The sequence below is a fragment of the Rhea pennata genome, chromosome 1 (genome assembly GCF_028389875.1).
Source record: "Rhea pennata isolate bPtePen1 chromosome 1, bPtePen1.pri, whole genome shotgun sequence".
Taxonomy (NCBI): Eukaryota; Metazoa; Chordata; class Aves; order Rheiformes; family Rheidae; genus Rhea; species Rhea pennata.
Window position 1 is genome coordinate 120,288,699 of NC_084663.1, and position 17,419 is coordinate 120,306,117.

The 17,419-nt window shown below is 39.2% G+C and overlaps 1 protein-coding gene across 3 annotated transcripts in view; it reads right to left on the minus strand.

Moving 5' to 3' along the window:
* DSCAM (DS cell adhesion molecule) overlaps positions 1 to 17,419 on the minus strand; it is a 384,026-nt gene that overhangs the window by 19,092 nt on the left and 347,515 nt on the right. For all 3 annotated transcript variants that reach the window (XM_062573710.1, XM_062573727.1, XM_062573718.1), the window contains 5 exons: positions 17,387 to 17,417; positions 11,992 to 12,107; positions 9,126 to 9,275; positions 4,354 to 4,551; positions 87 to 389 (listed from right to left, as the gene is read on the minus strand). In XM_062573710.1, coding sequence (XP_062429694.1) covers positions 87 to 389; positions 4,354 to 4,551; positions 9,126 to 9,275; positions 11,992 to 12,107; positions 17,387 to 17,417 — 798 coding nt within the window. The remainder of the gene's footprint in view (positions 1 to 86; positions 390 to 4,353; positions 4,552 to 9,125; positions 9,276 to 11,991; positions 12,108 to 17,386; positions 17,418 to 17,419) is intronic.

A 17,419-nucleotide genomic window follows, 5' to 3' on the forward strand; every position in this document is an offset into this window, starting at 1 on the left:
TGTGATATACCCTCTCCTGTTAACTTGCCCAGGTATGGTGCAAAAAGCTCACCCAAAGGATCAAAATGTTACTTCTATCTTCTTACCTGGCCGATGGGCCTTTGGAACTGCCATGTTCATCACTCGCCCTCCATCCTGAGGTTTGGGGGGGGATGCAGTAAACCTGCAAATCCCCGATTCTGATGGTGTGCTTGAGGTCAGACTGTCTGTGTAGTCATTAGTCCCTGCCGTTAACTGTTCCGACGATGTGTCTGATATGAAGCATTCAGTAATGGTGAACTTGGCATGTCTCAGCTGCTCTTCCATTTTCGCATGCTCGTATGCTCTTGCTAGCTCTTCGTATGTTGAGGAGGCACTTTCTGTGGAGACCATGCTGCTTCTTGCTCGATCTAAACACAGATATAAATAATGGAAGAAAGAAAAAAAATCAACATAATCCTTTTTGGAAGAAAAGCTATGAACATGACAGTGTTTCTTAATGACATGCAGGATTCTTGAAATAACCAGTGATTTAAATCAGTCACTATAATGAGTTCTCTATAGATGCAAAACTTTTAGTTTGGTCAGTTACTTGGTAGGTATGGAAAATCTAAAATCTATGGAAAATCTATGGAAAATGGTATCTAAAGCACAGTCATATTCTGCAAGCAGTGTATGTAACTCAGCATTAACTTGGTTTTTTAGAAGAAATAACTTTTAATCCATGAAAAAATGTGATGACTTCTTACAAAAAATCATTTTCTTAAAAATAAAATGCTTTAAAAATGTTAGAAATCCATAAAACATATATAGCAAAAACAGAAATAGTTCCTTTACATTGTCCTGTTAATGCATCTCAGATATATTTCTGAGGGATTTTCTCTAGCATAGTCCATTTTCTCTACCTGTTCAATCTTACACCTTTGTGTTGAGAAACCCTTGAGAGCAAAAGTCAAATATAAAGGCAGTGTCTCTGAGACACTAATGTCTGATTTGGATGCTAGGCAAAATACTAACTCATTTCATATGGAACAAATAGTCATAAGAAAGCAATATTATTTAGTAGCTACCAGCCTGTTGTTATTCAGGTGCTTTTTGCAATGCTGCTGAAGCTGATGGGGGCTTCTTATTTGACACATAGGCTATTTTGACCTACATGCTCTTCTTTTCTGATAATGACTTTCCAAGAATGTCAATGCCCTTAAACAAGCATTGTTATTCTTGACAATGAAAATGGACATGAGTACATTAAAAAGTGTTCTGGAAATACAGCAGGGGTTTCTGTGTAGTTAAGCAGAAAAAGCACCACTCTGTTACACCTGTCATGCTTCTACTTCAAGAGACAGGAAAAGTGGAAGTCTTTCAAAAATTCTTCTGGCAGGAATCAGGTTTCCTTACAAGATCTGTACAATTCCAGACATTATTGGTGATGTTCAATAAACAGGCACACTGTAATAGCTAATTCATAAAAATAGCAATCCTATAGCAGCTAGAGGCAATTGTGTTGTTATTGCTAATCTTTATCATTTTTATTGTGTGCTAGAATCCTTGTATCAGTTTTCATAGCATACAAAGAATAATACTCAAGCCACTTGTAAATAGGTCCATGTATTACTTAAAATGGCAAGTATTTCTACAATTTGCCATAACCTGCTTAAGATTTTGAGCTGGCCAAGACTTGAGCATGGTTTTTGTTCATAGGAGACAGCTGCAAATCAGACCAAGACACTGTCTTTCCAAACTTCTAGGGAACTGGGAACTCCTGGAAAGCTGCATCTGCCCATTGCCATAAACTGGTGTCTTTAGATCTCATGGACATGCAGAGGTCCCAGTTTGGTTCATAAACCTCAGGATCTGCAGCTCCTCAGATCTCATGCCCTGGGGAAACCAGCCAGTATTCCAGAAAGGATCTGCTTGAGGACCTTAGATCTGGTGAAGGTTCATTTAAGCCCAGGATAAACTTGATGAAATCTAGTCAGCAAACTTATGACAGCTTCTAGTCAGAACATTTGAACTTAGTTACAGCTATGAATGGCTGTAATACATTTCTAGTACGCTTAAAAACTATTGCTTTGTAAACTTCATACAGTTTTGCTATGAAATGCCAAGTTCTGCCACATATCGACCACATCAACTAGACTGATAAATCTGAACCCCGTACTGGAAAGGTGATCAAACATAAGCTTTAGTTTGATTGATTCTTGGATATGCAACTTGGCTTCATCTATTATAGTGGTTAGCTGGAAATTAAAAACTTCTGAAGTACTTAGATTGTACTGACTAGAAATCAAGTAGCGTAATATAGCTACCTTTTTGCCACAAGAAATCCTATCTTGAGCATCTTTCCATGATATAAACCATGAAATAAATATCACTTATATTAATCAGTGTGTGTGTCAAAGGGCAGACACAGAGTAAGAAAATAGCTGTGTTAAAATATAGCTTATTCAGCCTGCCTAAAAATTATACGTAGTTTGTCTATTAAACCATCTAGCAAATCTATTTCCTTCCCTTTCCAGTGCTCGCTGGAGAATGAGAAATATAATCCCAGTGATACTTGTCTGTCAAATGAAACAACCTTGGGTAATCAAATGCTGGAACACATGCAAGTGCACCTGAAATATAGACTGGGCATAAAAAAGGTTTCTGAGATAACATTGGCTATTTATATCTGCATAGCTATTACAGCTGACTCTTAAGGCTTCATGATCTTTATATCTAAAGAAATCATGATGAAGTTCCTATCCAGCAGGATGAAGCTAGAGTGATATCTCCTGAGTGGCTCTGTTCCATGAAGACAACATGAGGAGTATGCACCCAGCTCTAAAGGGGGCACTTTTTGTTCAAGCAAGAATACTACTCTATTTTTCCAGCTCTCTTAATTATCATTGGTTCATGACAGGATCATCTGGACTTTTCTGGAGCTTCCCAAAGCTCCTATCCATAGGCCCTGACTGTCATTTTTTGGAGGGGGCAGGGGGCAGGAGAGGATCTAATCTGTTCATTATTAGACACAATGTTCTTTCCAAAGAACAGAAAACATCATTATCAGTAATGCTGACTACACACAAATGAATCTATTATAGCAGAAGAAATATCACTTGATTCTTAATTCAATAACTTACACTAATCTTTATATTCTGTGTTCACTCATGCAGTGATGTAATTTTCACATGATTTGATTTTACTTATTTAGCCCTGTGGTTACAATAATGAAAGTAAAGATAGGCAGGTTCTGACACAACATGCTGCACAGCGCATGTTAAGTGATGGTTAGATGCCACTGCAATTTTAAGAGGATGAGTTCTGAAAAGAGGAGAACTTCAATGTATAAATTATTGGATGTAAGGGAAGTGAGATGCCTGTTCTTATAAAGAGAATAAACACAGCCGTATTAGTTTTCATAGCAGAAGGCTAATCACATCTACTACTTTGGCAATTTGTCTAAGTTAACATGTAGCTTTCCCATGGGACCTCTGCTTTTCCCGCCATCAGGACAGAATACAGGCAATGCCTCCTGATGCAAGCCAGGATTTGCTTCTGTCAGATATACCTTCCTTCAGATTTTACCTTTCTTCAGATTAACCTTTATTAGATTCACTTCGTGACTATTGTTCTGCTTAATCATTTAGTCATTTATGTGCCATATATGTTTTTATGACTTGTTCAATGTGGGACAGAAAGAGAAAGCTTTATTTTTCAGTTACAACTGCATTTATCATGTGAAGACATAAAGAACAGTGTAACACTGAAGGCAGAATGTATATTCAGTGTCTCCCCAGTTACCTCCTAGAGAAATAAAGCCCATGTTGTTTCTCAGGAAACTCAAAGCTAGATGCTGTACTACTCAGCAATATGAATGGATTTGGGCTTGAACCCTAATTAAAGATTTTCCCTCTCCTTTTTTCTGGTTAGGATGAAACCCTTACGAACATTTACTGCACCACTGCGAAAAAGTAAAAGCTTACCTCTGTTTAGTTCAAAGCTTAAAATCACTCCACCTTTGACTCAGGCGTATTCCTGATTGCTAATGCTGCCCCTTCCTGGTCAATGTCATTTCGTACAGCAAATTCTCCTATATCCTTCAGATTCAGGAAGTACAAAACTCTAGTTACCAGGAAAATTACCATAACCTTCAAAGGACTTCAGAGTGTGTGTTCAATGTGAGAAACTGCCGGCACTGTATTTGTTATCATTAGAACCGTATGCACATGTGGAGCCCCTTACAAATCATGTATTTAAAAAATTGCCAGTGAGGAATAAATATAGCAGCACCTAATTTGAGAACCAAAGGAAGCAAATCAGGGAATGAGAATGCTTTTGCGGCTACCGCTATCCCGTTTCCGCAGTGCAGCTCTGCAGAGAGCACCATACCTGTGTCTTGCGAAGGGCTGACACTGTAGCTGTCGCTTTCCTTATCCACTGATCCTGTAGGTCTGGGGGTGGGCAGCCTCCAGTCTGTGGTGAGAGTATGAGCTGATATGGTGGGGTGAGGTCTATTGAGAGTCCACTGACTAGCATAGCGGTTGCGAGCTGTGGGTCCGGTTTTTGCACTCCTCCTTGTGGTAGGATCTGTGATGGGTAACAGAGAGGGTCTTTGCCATTAGGCTCTTGGATAGAAAATGAAAGAAGTCCTGTAGCCACTGAAATCATGGCCAAAACCTCCCAAATATTAAAAAAAAACAACTTTCTTTATGAAAAAAATTGAAAGGTGAAAGTGCTGTTTAGTACACAACTGTTAGCACTTTGAAATATCCTCTTTCTAATAAAACCATACGTTTTAAAAAGAGTGCAAATGAAGAGTTGAGAAATCCAGCCAACTTCTCCTTGACTTGTACTCCTCGCTGGTTCATTATCTCTTTACTCCAAATGTAACCATTTTTCCAACACCAAAACCACCTCAAGATCCAAAAGAGAGCACAGGCAGGTAGACTTGATCAGGGATTTCACACTACATTGCACACTAATTCTAACTTGAATTACTAGTCTAGATGTACCCTCAGGAACCTCTTACACGAGTCATTTGCTCTCAATTTGTAAAAATACATGGGAGGGAGACACAATAGATTACTCAGAAATGTGTGGGTATAATTTCCTGTTCTGGACATTTTACCAATAATTTTACCATATTAGGTAAATCATTAATCACTTCATAGGGCAGGTGCTCCACACCTCTGATCATCTTTGTAGCCCTATGCTGAACTCTCCCCAGTAGGTCCATGTCTCTCTTGGACTGGGGAGCCCAGAACTGGACACAGGACTCGAGATGAGGCCTCCCCAGGGCTGAGGACAGGGGCAGGATCACCTCCCTCCACCTGCTGGCAACACTCTTCCTAGTCCACCCCAGAAGACCATTGGCCTTCCTGGTCACAAGGGCACATTGCTGGCTCATGGTCAACTTGTCGTCCACCAGCACTCCCAGGTCCTTCTCTGCAGAGCTGCTCTCCAGAAGGTCAGCACCCAGCTTGTACTGGTGCCTAGGGTTATTTCTCCCTAGGCGCAGAAGTCGGCACTTGCCCTTGAGAGGAACCTCAGGAGGTTCCTCTCCTCCCAACTCTCCAGCCTGGCCAGGTCTCTCTGAATGGCAGCACAGCCCTTGGGTGTATCAGCCACTCCTCCTAGCTTGGTATCATCAGCCAAGTTGCTGAGGAGGCACTCTGTCCCCTCATCCAAGTCGTTGATGAAGAAGTTGAAGAGGATGGGACCCAGTACTGAGCCCTGGGGGACTCCACTAGCCACAGGCCTCCAACTAGACTCCACGACACTGATGACGACCCTCTGAGCTCTGCCTCTCAGTCAGTTCTCAATCCACCTCACTGTCCACTCATCTAACCCACACTTCCTGAGCTTATCCAGGATGATGTTATGATCTGGTGACAAGGAAGCGAAAGTGAACTATCTACCAAAATTGACTCAAAAGTGACCTCTCTGATTTAGTTAATGATCAGTAATTCTTCTGTAAAAGTGAGGCTTGAATTCCCTAATAAAGCTGGTAGAATACGAAAATCATTATTTGGCAAACAGAAGGCCACTAAAATGGCTCTGAAATATCTCTCTTTGAAGCCTTCGAAAAGGATTTTATTCACAATAGAGAATAAGAGCATTAGAAATGAAAAATTTCAAATTTGTTCAAATGTTCTTTCACATTCAGGTGGTGACATTGTCAGTCTCTGAGGTGAGAAGTAATTTCAAGAGAAAAAAATAATCACATAATGACTCTGAGCATTGCTTCTGCATAAGGATTCCCTGTTAAGTATTTGTATCCTGTTGCTTCAAAGGACCAAGTTATTTATTTACAGATAGCAACTATGGCCTGTTCCCTCTCCTATTTCACATCTGCCCACCACAGCAGTGGAAAAATATAAACTCAGTGCCAATTGATCTTGCCAGTAGTGCAACAGATAGCAGTAACACATGAGTAAGATCCAAAAAAGCACTTGGCACAAAATGACCAGTCTGTCAGTACAAACTGTTGATTGTATGAACTATGGAAAGCTGGCATGTGGATACTGGGAAGGCAGAAGTGAGCGTGCTACCTTCCTGGAAGACACAGAGGACAGAAGGAGGGTGCTGGTAGGAAAACTCAGGGCATGGTGCCGCTTCCCTAGCTGCTGCACAATGCAGGAGGCAACGCAGCTGCGTGTAAAAGACAATCTCCTACAGTGTCTCCATGCCTACTATGTGCAGAATAGGTGCTGCTGCATATGTACAACATTTACTCTTTATGCTGTACGGCAGTCACAGTGGTTCAAACCACCAGCAGCCTCCGAGGCAAAGGAGCTGGGCTAAAGGCTGAGCAGCTCACACGGTTCACTGCTCTGCAGTGTCCACAGCTTTTTAGGCACTATAGCGGAATCCAGAGGATACTTCTGCTGCTTGGGTGGCCCCATTTACTATGACATTCAACCTACCATCCTGCAGCATGCAGGGACAGAATCCTGCAAGGGCAGGTCCAAGCTCAATCTCATAGGGCATCACCACCTCTTTCTAGGCCAGAGACTTTCCATTCACTATTGCTTCCTTCCTTCCACTTTCCTTTTTTGGAACATGAGTTAGCACTTTGGCTCACATTTTTGATCTCACCTAGTTGAGAAGAAAGTTGTTGGTCTTATTTCTAGGCATTCTTCCTTCTGATTGTTTGGAGAACATGGCTGAGCTCCAGGAGGGCCTTAAGGTAGTGAGTCACGAGGCCTTTACTTACAGTTTCAAAAACGGCTGGAGAGCCTGCTGTCAGAACACAGCAGGTCAATGCCAGCCCCGCTGAGTATGTGCTGAGCAGTAGATCTGCATCAGCTGTACTGCACTTGCAGAAAGAAGTCTGCATCACATCCTCAGAGAGCTCTGCTGCCCATGCCATGGAAAACAGCACACTCCTGATGTCCTTGTTATTAGGGCAACACTGCTAGGACGAAACATTCTTAGCTTAGAGAGGTGATGTGAGCAAGAGGAAGGTACATTAAGCATACCTCTTCTAAATAAATCTAAAAGGATCAGATGACATCTTAGGGCTGTTGGGGCAATTTGACAATCCCAGGGTACAGGAGAGCTCAGAGACTCTTGGGATGAGGGAAGAACTGACAGGCAGTTCCCCAGCCTCTGGGCCATGTGTCTCACACAAGCAGCCAGGCATACCTCCCTCTTAATAAAGGAAGTAGTGGATCTTGACAAAATCCTATAGCCCGGCTTCCATCAAAAAAATTGGATTTTAAATCCAGTGAATATTACATAGAAGTCTTCAGTTCAGCCCTGTGCCCTGCTGCAATCAGATCTTTACTGATTAATAACATGAATGGTGGATTTACCATCTCCAAAGCCAGGCTGGACACAGATCATACTCTTATACGTGTGCTAACCAGTTTATACCAGTTTAATGTGAGAGAAATCTATCGTTGAGTTCAGTGGGCTGGAGCACAGAACTGCACACAGAAGAGGGATTTGGAACGGAAGATGGTGGTTCATTAAAATGGTGTCGTGGGACAATTTTGGTGTGGTTCCTTATTAAAAGGTAGGGTTTAAAAACAATGGAGAATCCATTGCTTACTCAGATAATCTCAATCTGCAAATATGATAAAAAGCGAGGTGATGTTTTCCCTCTTAGCAGGCAGGCTAGCCAGTATTTGCATGAACTGAAGGAGGGAGAAAAGAACAGTACCAGAGAGAAAACAAATGGTGTATCTTGACTCTTCTAACTCAAATGCCATAATTGTCCATAGATAAGAAAAGTAATGATGGTACTAATTCAACCTTCAAGAAACAACTAATCATAAAACTTGCTCAGCATTAAGAAAGCAGGAAGGTCAGGACTAGAATAGCTACAATTTAAAAAAAGACTAGGTGAAAATCAAGATAAAATGAAGATTTTTCAAATAATATGTATTTCAAGTGATGCACTACTTAGCTTTCAGCATTTACATTCACTAGGCTCACCAAGTAAACAACCTCTGAAGAGAGAACAACGGAATAGAGATAATCTGATAGATTTTAGAAATTGCACATTTACCGAACTACACTCCTGTAATATTTCTACCTCATAATTATGCCTTAGATTTGGTGAATTTCTTTTCCATTTATAAAGATATTGCACATATTCACGAGAGAAATTAAGAAGAATGGGTTGCAGCACTATATTTATTATAGCTTTTTAATCATTATAAGAATATCTCAGCAGGAAGCTATCGGGCAAAAGTAATTTACCATAATAACTAAAACTAAAAATACAACTTTTTCAGAAAAGCAATAATCAGAAATGTATTCCTTTCCTGAAGGAGGAGTAAGGATAGAAGATGTATCTCGAAAAACAATAAAGATTGATCTCTGAGAAAAAAAAAAGATATTAAAGGCCATTAAGCTAATTTACTCAGTAAATTCTAGAAATTAAAATCTAGCATGCATTTCCTGTAATGAAAGTCAAGCATGAATTATTTCAAGTTACACCTACATTTCAGATGCATATGCAATTTTTTACTGTATTGAGTCAGTAAATGCAATTGTATAAGAAAATGTTCTCTACTGACTTAAATAGATTTCTCACAACTTTCAGACTGAAGAAGAAAAACCCGTGAGAATGTAAATGTAGAATGAGGAGTAGAATATTCTTTTTTTATAGCTTTCTCCTCTTCAGATAACATATTCTCCTATATGCTTACTTGTCCCTGGCCGGGCATCAGAAACATCCACCAGCGGTCCTGTAGCTTGTGACACAGATTGGTAATGTACTGTGTGAGTGACAGTCAGTGACTTCTGCTTAGACGTCTCTCCAAAGTCAGCATCAGTTAGCAGAACCGTTGATCTGTCATCTATAAGTAATAAAAAACCCAAATATTGAATAACAAATTTCACTTTTGTCTTCACAACATAAAATAAGTCCCTAAACTTATTCTTAGCTGCGTTCCACCATGACACTGGCAGCCCCTACTTCTGTACAAAGCTTCAGATAGCTTTGAAGGGTATACTACAATTTGGGAACTTCTAGGTTTATTTTCCAAGTTCACACAAAACTAAGGAATGACTGTATCTTTCATGTCTTCATTTCATCATTAGATCTACAACAGTGACAGGCCATTCATCATCCTTCCAAAAAACTCAGTTGTGCCTAATTATTTTTAGCCTTAACCACATCCTTTTTTTTTCCATTGTTTGAACACTGTCTTCTCCCCAGTTCATTTTCATGGAGCTCAGTTCTGCTCTTCAGCAACATACTCAGTTCTTTTCTTTTTATTAGCATAATTGTTGAGGTCCTCGGTGATATCACCCACATCTTCCCAAAAGCAGGCTATAAGGTAATGTCTGTATCCTTTACTAGTCAGCTTTTTCCCTTACAATCAGAACACTGCAGGATGATAGCGATGACCTAAGGGTATTCTTAAGGACTGACTTGGCTTTAAGTACCTGCGTACTCCTAGTGAAGAGTGGAAATATTCTTGTGGGCCAACTAAGCCTAAGTTTAGCATTTACTGTTTCAGATGCTAAGGGCTAAGTCCTACCAGCTCTTTCTGCACCAAAGAGTCCTTCCTGCAACAAATCTCACTATAATAGGTTTGAAACAGAAGTTTTGGGAATCCTTATGCAAATGATAAAAGTTTCTAGCAAACTAGTCAGTCCCACTGATTGTGGATTTTCCTCCAACTGCAGAAGAACAACTGGAGATGAAACTGGACCTTGGGAAGGACTAGAAAGAAAAGGTGAGCAGTGACTCTTACTGCTGCATGGCTTTGCTGCCTATTGTTTTCCTACAGAGTAGAATATATTCACCAAATTTCTGCACAGGCGTTGCTCCCTGCAGCAAGCCAGTTCACTACTGTGCTTACTTTTTTCAGCTGTAATCCTAGTGTTGTATTTCTTTCTCTCCAAAAAGGAATCTAGAGAGAGTATGTGGCTCATTTGACTGTACGAGGTTTAATAGCAGTAAATCTTCCACTGACTTTGTGCTAGCAGAACAATTAGTTGCATGCTATCAGACTTTCTTTTGCATTCTTTGCAGTCTTTTTCATCTTTTTGCAACAGCAATAAAAGCCATGAGAACTTCCTGCTATGCTATCCTGTATAGCTTTGTAATGTATTTCTAAGGGGACTGGCACAAATGGGGCTTCTGCGCATTTACTAGTCAGCAGCGGCTAAGCCACTTCTTCTAAGCATTCCATTTTTTGTGACTTGACAAGAGATCATTAATGTGAACCTTTCTGCACAGTAACATAACTAGCATTTTTTACCCAAAGAAGGCCATAAATAGAATGAGCATTATGAAATCAAATTAGTCTGTCTCTGGTGAAAGATGAGCTCTTATTCAGGTTGAGAATAAAGCCTCTTGGCAGTAAACTATGTCAAAGCCTGCCAAAGTGCCTGCTTACTGACTGGCTTTGTGTAGTGCAGGCTATTACCAAGGCACTGATCACATTGCTATAGTTAAGGCACTAATGGTATTTCCACTATAAACTCCTATTGCCCAGCAGCTCTAGCTAAAGAGTAAAAGCTGTCTTGAGGATGAAGCTTGGCACAAAGGACTGCACCACAGAAGCAAATGTTAGGAAGCTCAAAGCAGTGTTAAAATAAAACTGTCTATTATTCAGCTGAAGCCTCTCTCCTTCAAATCCACTGCTATAAACTGTGAAGTGTGTCCTGTGAGCCAGCTGGCAGCAGGCACGACAGCATGGGGGGCAAACGCAGCGCATTCCTCCCCTTTCGCTGGCATGGCTAGGGGATGCTCTGCGCTCCTCCCGGCTTGCCGAGGCTGTGCCAGCCACGTCCTCTCTGGGATGCTAGGTATGTTCTCTTCCACCAAAGGCGTCACAGATTTTGATTCAAAAAAAGTCAGAGTACAACCAGATCAATCATTCTGGAAGGTCTTGCTGCAGTGTGTACCCACATAGTCAGGAGATCAGCTTGTATTTTTATTCTGTTGAGATTTCAGCCATCTTGTGTTGATATTTTTTGAAGTAAACAAACCAACCCATTTTCAGCTATGTGCCAGCCACAAAAGACATCTAGTTATCTGGCACAAGCAATGTTTTCAATTTGAATTTTATGTAGACTCACAAAAGTTAAAAACAGATCAAACTTAAAATACAGGATATCATTTGATATAAACAGGTGGATAGAATAGGTAATACATAAGTTTTAGAGGATGGCTGTTATAAATCTTTAAATACTAATGTTGTAGCATCAAAATTTCATTTTCCTTTTAAGTAATACTAATGATTAAATTGTCTAGTCAAAGCTAATAAAGAAATCAAAATGAAAATAATAAAACCGCTAGCCTTCATTTACATTTTCTTCAAGCTGCTCTTTGTACCAGCTTCATTTTCTTGTTGTCCTGCATTATTTTAAATATTGCACTTAGCTTACTTAAGGTGGAAAATGATCCAAAAGGAAGGGGAAAAAAATTAACTTTCAACATGTGGCAAATTACTTCATAGCTCTTGGTGTGTAATGTGGGGGGAAAGGGGTGAGGTAGAAGAAGCCCACCTAACGTTCCTGCTACATAGATCAACGAAAACAAGCCCAGTGAGCATTTACCAATCGTCTCCATTGTGTCTCTCTCCTCAATCAGGAGCTGCGCTCTGGGAATGTCTATGTGCATCCTCAGTGTTTGCTGCTGCTTATTAAGTGTATCTGATGTCCTGGTATTCTTGCTGAAAACAAAAGAAAGGCAAACATATTAAAATTCACCATGGATGAAAAGGTGCTTAAATACTTCTTCATTTCAAATCCATTTTATTTAATCAGATAAAATCCAAGTATCAGTGAAACTGATAAATTAAAAAACAAATTAATAACTAGGGATTCTGTTAATACTAATAAACTGCATAAAAATAAAGTTTTCAGTTCCACTGGCCTTGTAAGAGCAAGAAATTGCAAGTCTTGTTTACATTCATGGATTATTTCTAATTGATTGATGCACTATTCAAAAAAAAGAAATATAAAACAATTACCATATCATCATGTAAATTGAAACAATTTCATTTTGAAGTTTATGTACCAGAAAATTACTTCTTAAATGAGCTGTCTACCAAAAGCAAATGAAAATGGATAGTAAAACTAAATGCTACAATCATTTCCAGAATAGAGCTTGCACCAAAAAATCTTTAGACTGCTCTAAAATTCAAAATTCCAGGAACTTTTTGCCCCTTCACATGTAATTACTCTTTGGAAGAGATAAAATATTTGCAAATACATGTTTATGCAGAGAGGCTAAAGAAAGTTAAGGCAAATCAGCTAACAGTCTGATCTCAATATTCATACATCAAAGAGCTTTAAAATTCAAATGGAGGTTCATTTTCTGGGGGAAGGTAGCTGTAGATCATTCAGTTTAATCCTCGCGTAATGAATTATTGTTATTAATGGAATCATCAGAGGACTATTAAGCTGCTTGAGGATAAGCTCACTTCTTTCCTGAGTGAGGACCTCTGCACAGCAGCTTAATGCACTTTGATGCGTGTGTGTTCAGATCACATCTCTAGATAATCTGCCTTAATGGATGTCTCTATGCAATCAAGACCTAAGGAGTCCAGATTTGGAGGTTCTCCTAGAGCCCCCTTTAAGAAGAATCTCTTTGTCACACAGCGGTCAGTAATCCTGCCCCAAATCCAAGAGAGCCATTAAGACACACGGGAGCCAACAAGGCACATGGAGCACCTATCTGGCAGATTCACACCTTCTGTCTTCCCCTGCACTTGAGATTCCCAGCAGTAGTACATCTGTGCATCTCACAGACTTTAAGGTCACTATCTTTACCTAGAACATCAAGCTGTACTGTTTCTCCAATAGTACAGATGGATAGCTAAAACACATTCAAATAGCCTACAGCTGGTGCCTTGTTTAATCACTATGAAAGCAAAATATCAGAAGAGCTACCCAGGACTGCCAGGCTTGCCTCCATATAAAATCAGTGGAGAATAGTGTTCAATGTGTCTTATTAATCAGATAAATTTTCAAAGACATTTAGGATCCTAAAATGCAGATGAATTCTCAAAAACTGACTTTCTTGAAATCTCTGCACAAGTTAGATGTCACTCTTTTATTGGTTTCCATGCAAGTTGCTGAAATGTTACAGGAACCATAAATTGATAAATTATCTGCATCTGATATATGCCTCAGTACAGACCCCTGAACAATCAAGGTGTACTAGATTTGCCCTAGATCATACAGTTAACTTGTGATCAAGTAGGAAACTGATTTTTTGGAGATGCAAATTAAATTAATAATCAATAAGTCAATAATTATTGGTTATACGCACTCATGTATGTATACAATCTATGCAATACAGAATCAAGTCCAATAACTGCACTTTTGCACCTCCTCTTCCACTCACTAAGGATGCAGGAGACAGAGTGATCTTTGCTCAGAGAATTCAATCCCCAGAATCCTGGTTAGAGCTAGAAGTTTTTTTGCAGTATGAACATTCTGTATTCTTACTATTGCAAAGTACTCAACTGCACAGAAAAAAATATTAAGACCACAGAAAGCAAGAGGACAATTCCCTGAGTTTGCGATTGTATTACTCATCCGCAAAGACAGAACTCTGAATTCCAGTCTTTGCTCCAAGAACAGTTTAATGTAAAATATATGAAAAGTCCTTCAAGACAGAACTGAACTGCAGAACTCTATATTCAGGGAAATTCTTTACTAAATTTGAGAGTTTTACTTTGTCTTGTGTGATATCACTCCTCCTTCCTACTGGCCTAACTAATTATCTGCCCAGCAGCATCGTGACATGGGGTGTCCAAACACAGAACAGGCAATGGCAGTAGCAAGTGGGATGCAGCTTATTAGAATGCTATCTCTTTCTAGCTCAATGAATTTTGAATTGTTTTCTGCAGACTACAATAGCTCAACTTTAAGGTGAAACAGCCTAAAGTGCCAACAGTAATTAAGTGTCTCTTGGACTTGGCAGTGAAGTAGAGATTTTTAGGATTGCAGTTTTGAAGTTTGGTGTCCAAGTATTTTCTAACCTAGAAAACTCCAGGCACATAACAATATGTTGCATGAAATTTCCAATCATTAATTTCTAAAGGGAGAAAACATGCCCACCTATATTTTCATTAACCTACACACATAAAATTCTAAGACTTAATTAAACGTCTACTATGTCTACAACTGATGGGTACATCAGACTTTGTAACGATCTGTGTATAATATAGCTCATTCCCTCTGGTTCAATAAATCTCTCAGCTCCAAATTGTGAGAGACTGTGAGCCTGTCTGGGGAATGAGTTGGTATATGCTTGCTGTCATCTTTTACTCTACCTGGGTGACTGCTTTTGGCCGCTGTGAGAGACAAGATACTGGGCTATATAGCCCTTTGGGTCTGATTGAGTACAGCTTTTATTCACAGTCTGTAGATAAACATGTCTTTTTTTTTCTAAAGCAAGTAAAGTGTAAAATGTATTTTGAAAGAGTGTGCATAGTTAAAAGAATACCCCTCTCTTTAAATAGTATTTCTAGATCTTTAATAAAAAATAAAGTTAAACCTACCGAGATAGCTACGTAAAGGGATTAAACATGGTGCCCTGTAAATCCAAAGTTATTCTGAGTGCTTGGCAGAGAGTCAGACCACCACATTACTTCCTGATGTCTAAGCTAGTAAAAACATATGGAAAACTGCATCTTGTGAATAATAGGCCAGGCAGAGGGTTATTCATGGAGAAAAGATTCCTCACCCTGCGTTCAAAATTAGGAAGCTGAGTCAATTGCTATACTAATTCACAATGTGCTCTCACAAAGAAGTTAGCTGGATCTATGCTTTGACCCAAAAGAAACATCAGAAAGCTGAACCCACACTGCAGTAGGGATTTTTATTTGCTAATTCAAGGTATCAGCAACAAGTTGTGCAATTCCCACTAAACTGCTAACTACTGGGGCTTACCTGCTCCCCAGACATTTGACTTAAACAGCTGAAGAAAGCCAGGAAGTTTCAAAGTAAAGACTAAAGCTCCATTCTTAATGTTTACATATATATATATATATATATATAAAGTGCTTATAAAGTGCATTTCCTCAAAGGGGAAGATCCCTTCCTCTCCCTCTTCCCTCATGGCTTCCTACTGAGCAGGAATCTGTTTCCTGTCCACTAGTTACACGGTAAGGCACAGCCTACAACATACCCTCTTTCTTGGTATTTGTATCATAGTGGATTTCAGCAAAATCTAGAAGACATAAAATATCAGGAACTTCATGTTACTATGGGTTTGGAGAGGGTTTATGGTTATTAACATGCTAATTCCTCAGGAACATCTAGACATCTAGTGGTGGTAAGTGGCTCAGGTTTTCGCTGAGCATTTAGACTCTGGAAAGCAGGCTCCCCAAAACAGCATCACTTTGAGACCTTTGAAGCTTCTGACAATGCAGGCCTCTATCGCCTATGTCCTCCAAAGCCTGATTTTAATAATAATTTGCCTTATCTGCACTTTTAGATGAGAAATATGAAATATGAGTATTAAAAAAAACAGTAAGACTTCTTGTTAAATAAATGAGAATGGGGAAAACGGATTAAATTTCAATGCTCATGAAATGAAAAGCTAAAATAAACATTTGCAGATGAATTACCTAGAAAATCAGTTCACAGCTAAAGGCTGGGACTGCTCAGGCAGGACTGAGGAAAGGAGCTCTTTTGCAGGACAGCATTGGCAGAGAAACAAATGAGTCAAAACCAGCCACTTATGTCAGAAAATAGATATTTTCTAACAGTCAGAGGACTGAGATTCTGCAATGGCTTTCCCGTGAAGCTAACCAGGCTTAGGACACTTTAAACATTACAGGTTTTGTGTAGGTGTGCGGTGGTTACCAGCACAGGGGCTGAATGTAGTTATCCAGGAATTTAATTCCAGGTCGTTTGCATTTCTTTAAACAGCAGACCATATATGTTAAGCTGTGCCATATTCTGTGACATGAAAAGATATCCGAGTATCTTCTTAAAGTTGTTTATATCTGTAGCCTTCTGCAAGCAGGGGTTTCTAACCCCACAGATGCGAACATTATGACTTGATCTGCATCACCAGTCTTGCTAAAACCAGTGGGACTATACGGATGCTCCAAGGACTTCCTACAGACTGATACTTCAGGGCTGAGTTTACACTAAATCCATCTGTCACCATGTCTTGGATAAGTATATTCTTATAATAGCAGGTAAAATTGACCATGGGTGAGGAGGTTTAGAGTATAGTACACTTGGTAAAATATCTATAACTTTCTCAGATTTGTTGGTTAAAAATGAAGACTTTTTCTAGCAAACCAAGGTTCATTTGAACTTAGAAATAATCCCTTGGTGATTCCGTTTTCAAATACATGCAATAACTTTAAAGTTCAGTATTTTCCCCAGACAAAACAATAAACATTGAAGCTATGAAATTTCCATCTTTGAAAGAATTGTGATGCCAGAATAGTCATTCTTTTGCAATTCAACAGCAGAATTAGATTTCTGGATGGTGATCTGATGGAACAAACCTGAAAAAGAATAAATGTATTTTCCCACTCTCACATACCTTAGGGTAAAAGCAGCTAGCAATAGTGAATTACAAAAATATAACTATAAAGTTTACAGATATTTGCTTTTAGGCACTTACTGTCTTCAGTCAGAAGATCTCTGAAAAGCAATTACTTTTGGTCCATATTATGAAAACATTTTTGAACAGGAAAAATGTCCAAATGGACCTACATCTGTTCTGTAATTTGATCTACTAATACAAGAGTTCTCAGTTTTTATCATTGTGTTCCCTCGCAGATACTGTCTCACAAATTGTCTCTTTTCTCCCATTTCCAACTAGTGATATGTCCTAATTCTTAAAAAGCAGTCAAATGGTGTGCTTTGAGAAAGGATGTAGGAATAGCAGGTTTTTGTCTCTATGATCATTGTTAAATATGATGCCATAATTGACACACAATTTTAAATTTAAAAATACTAAATTTATTCTTACCTCATAAGCATTTCAGCCAAACTCTTTGCATCT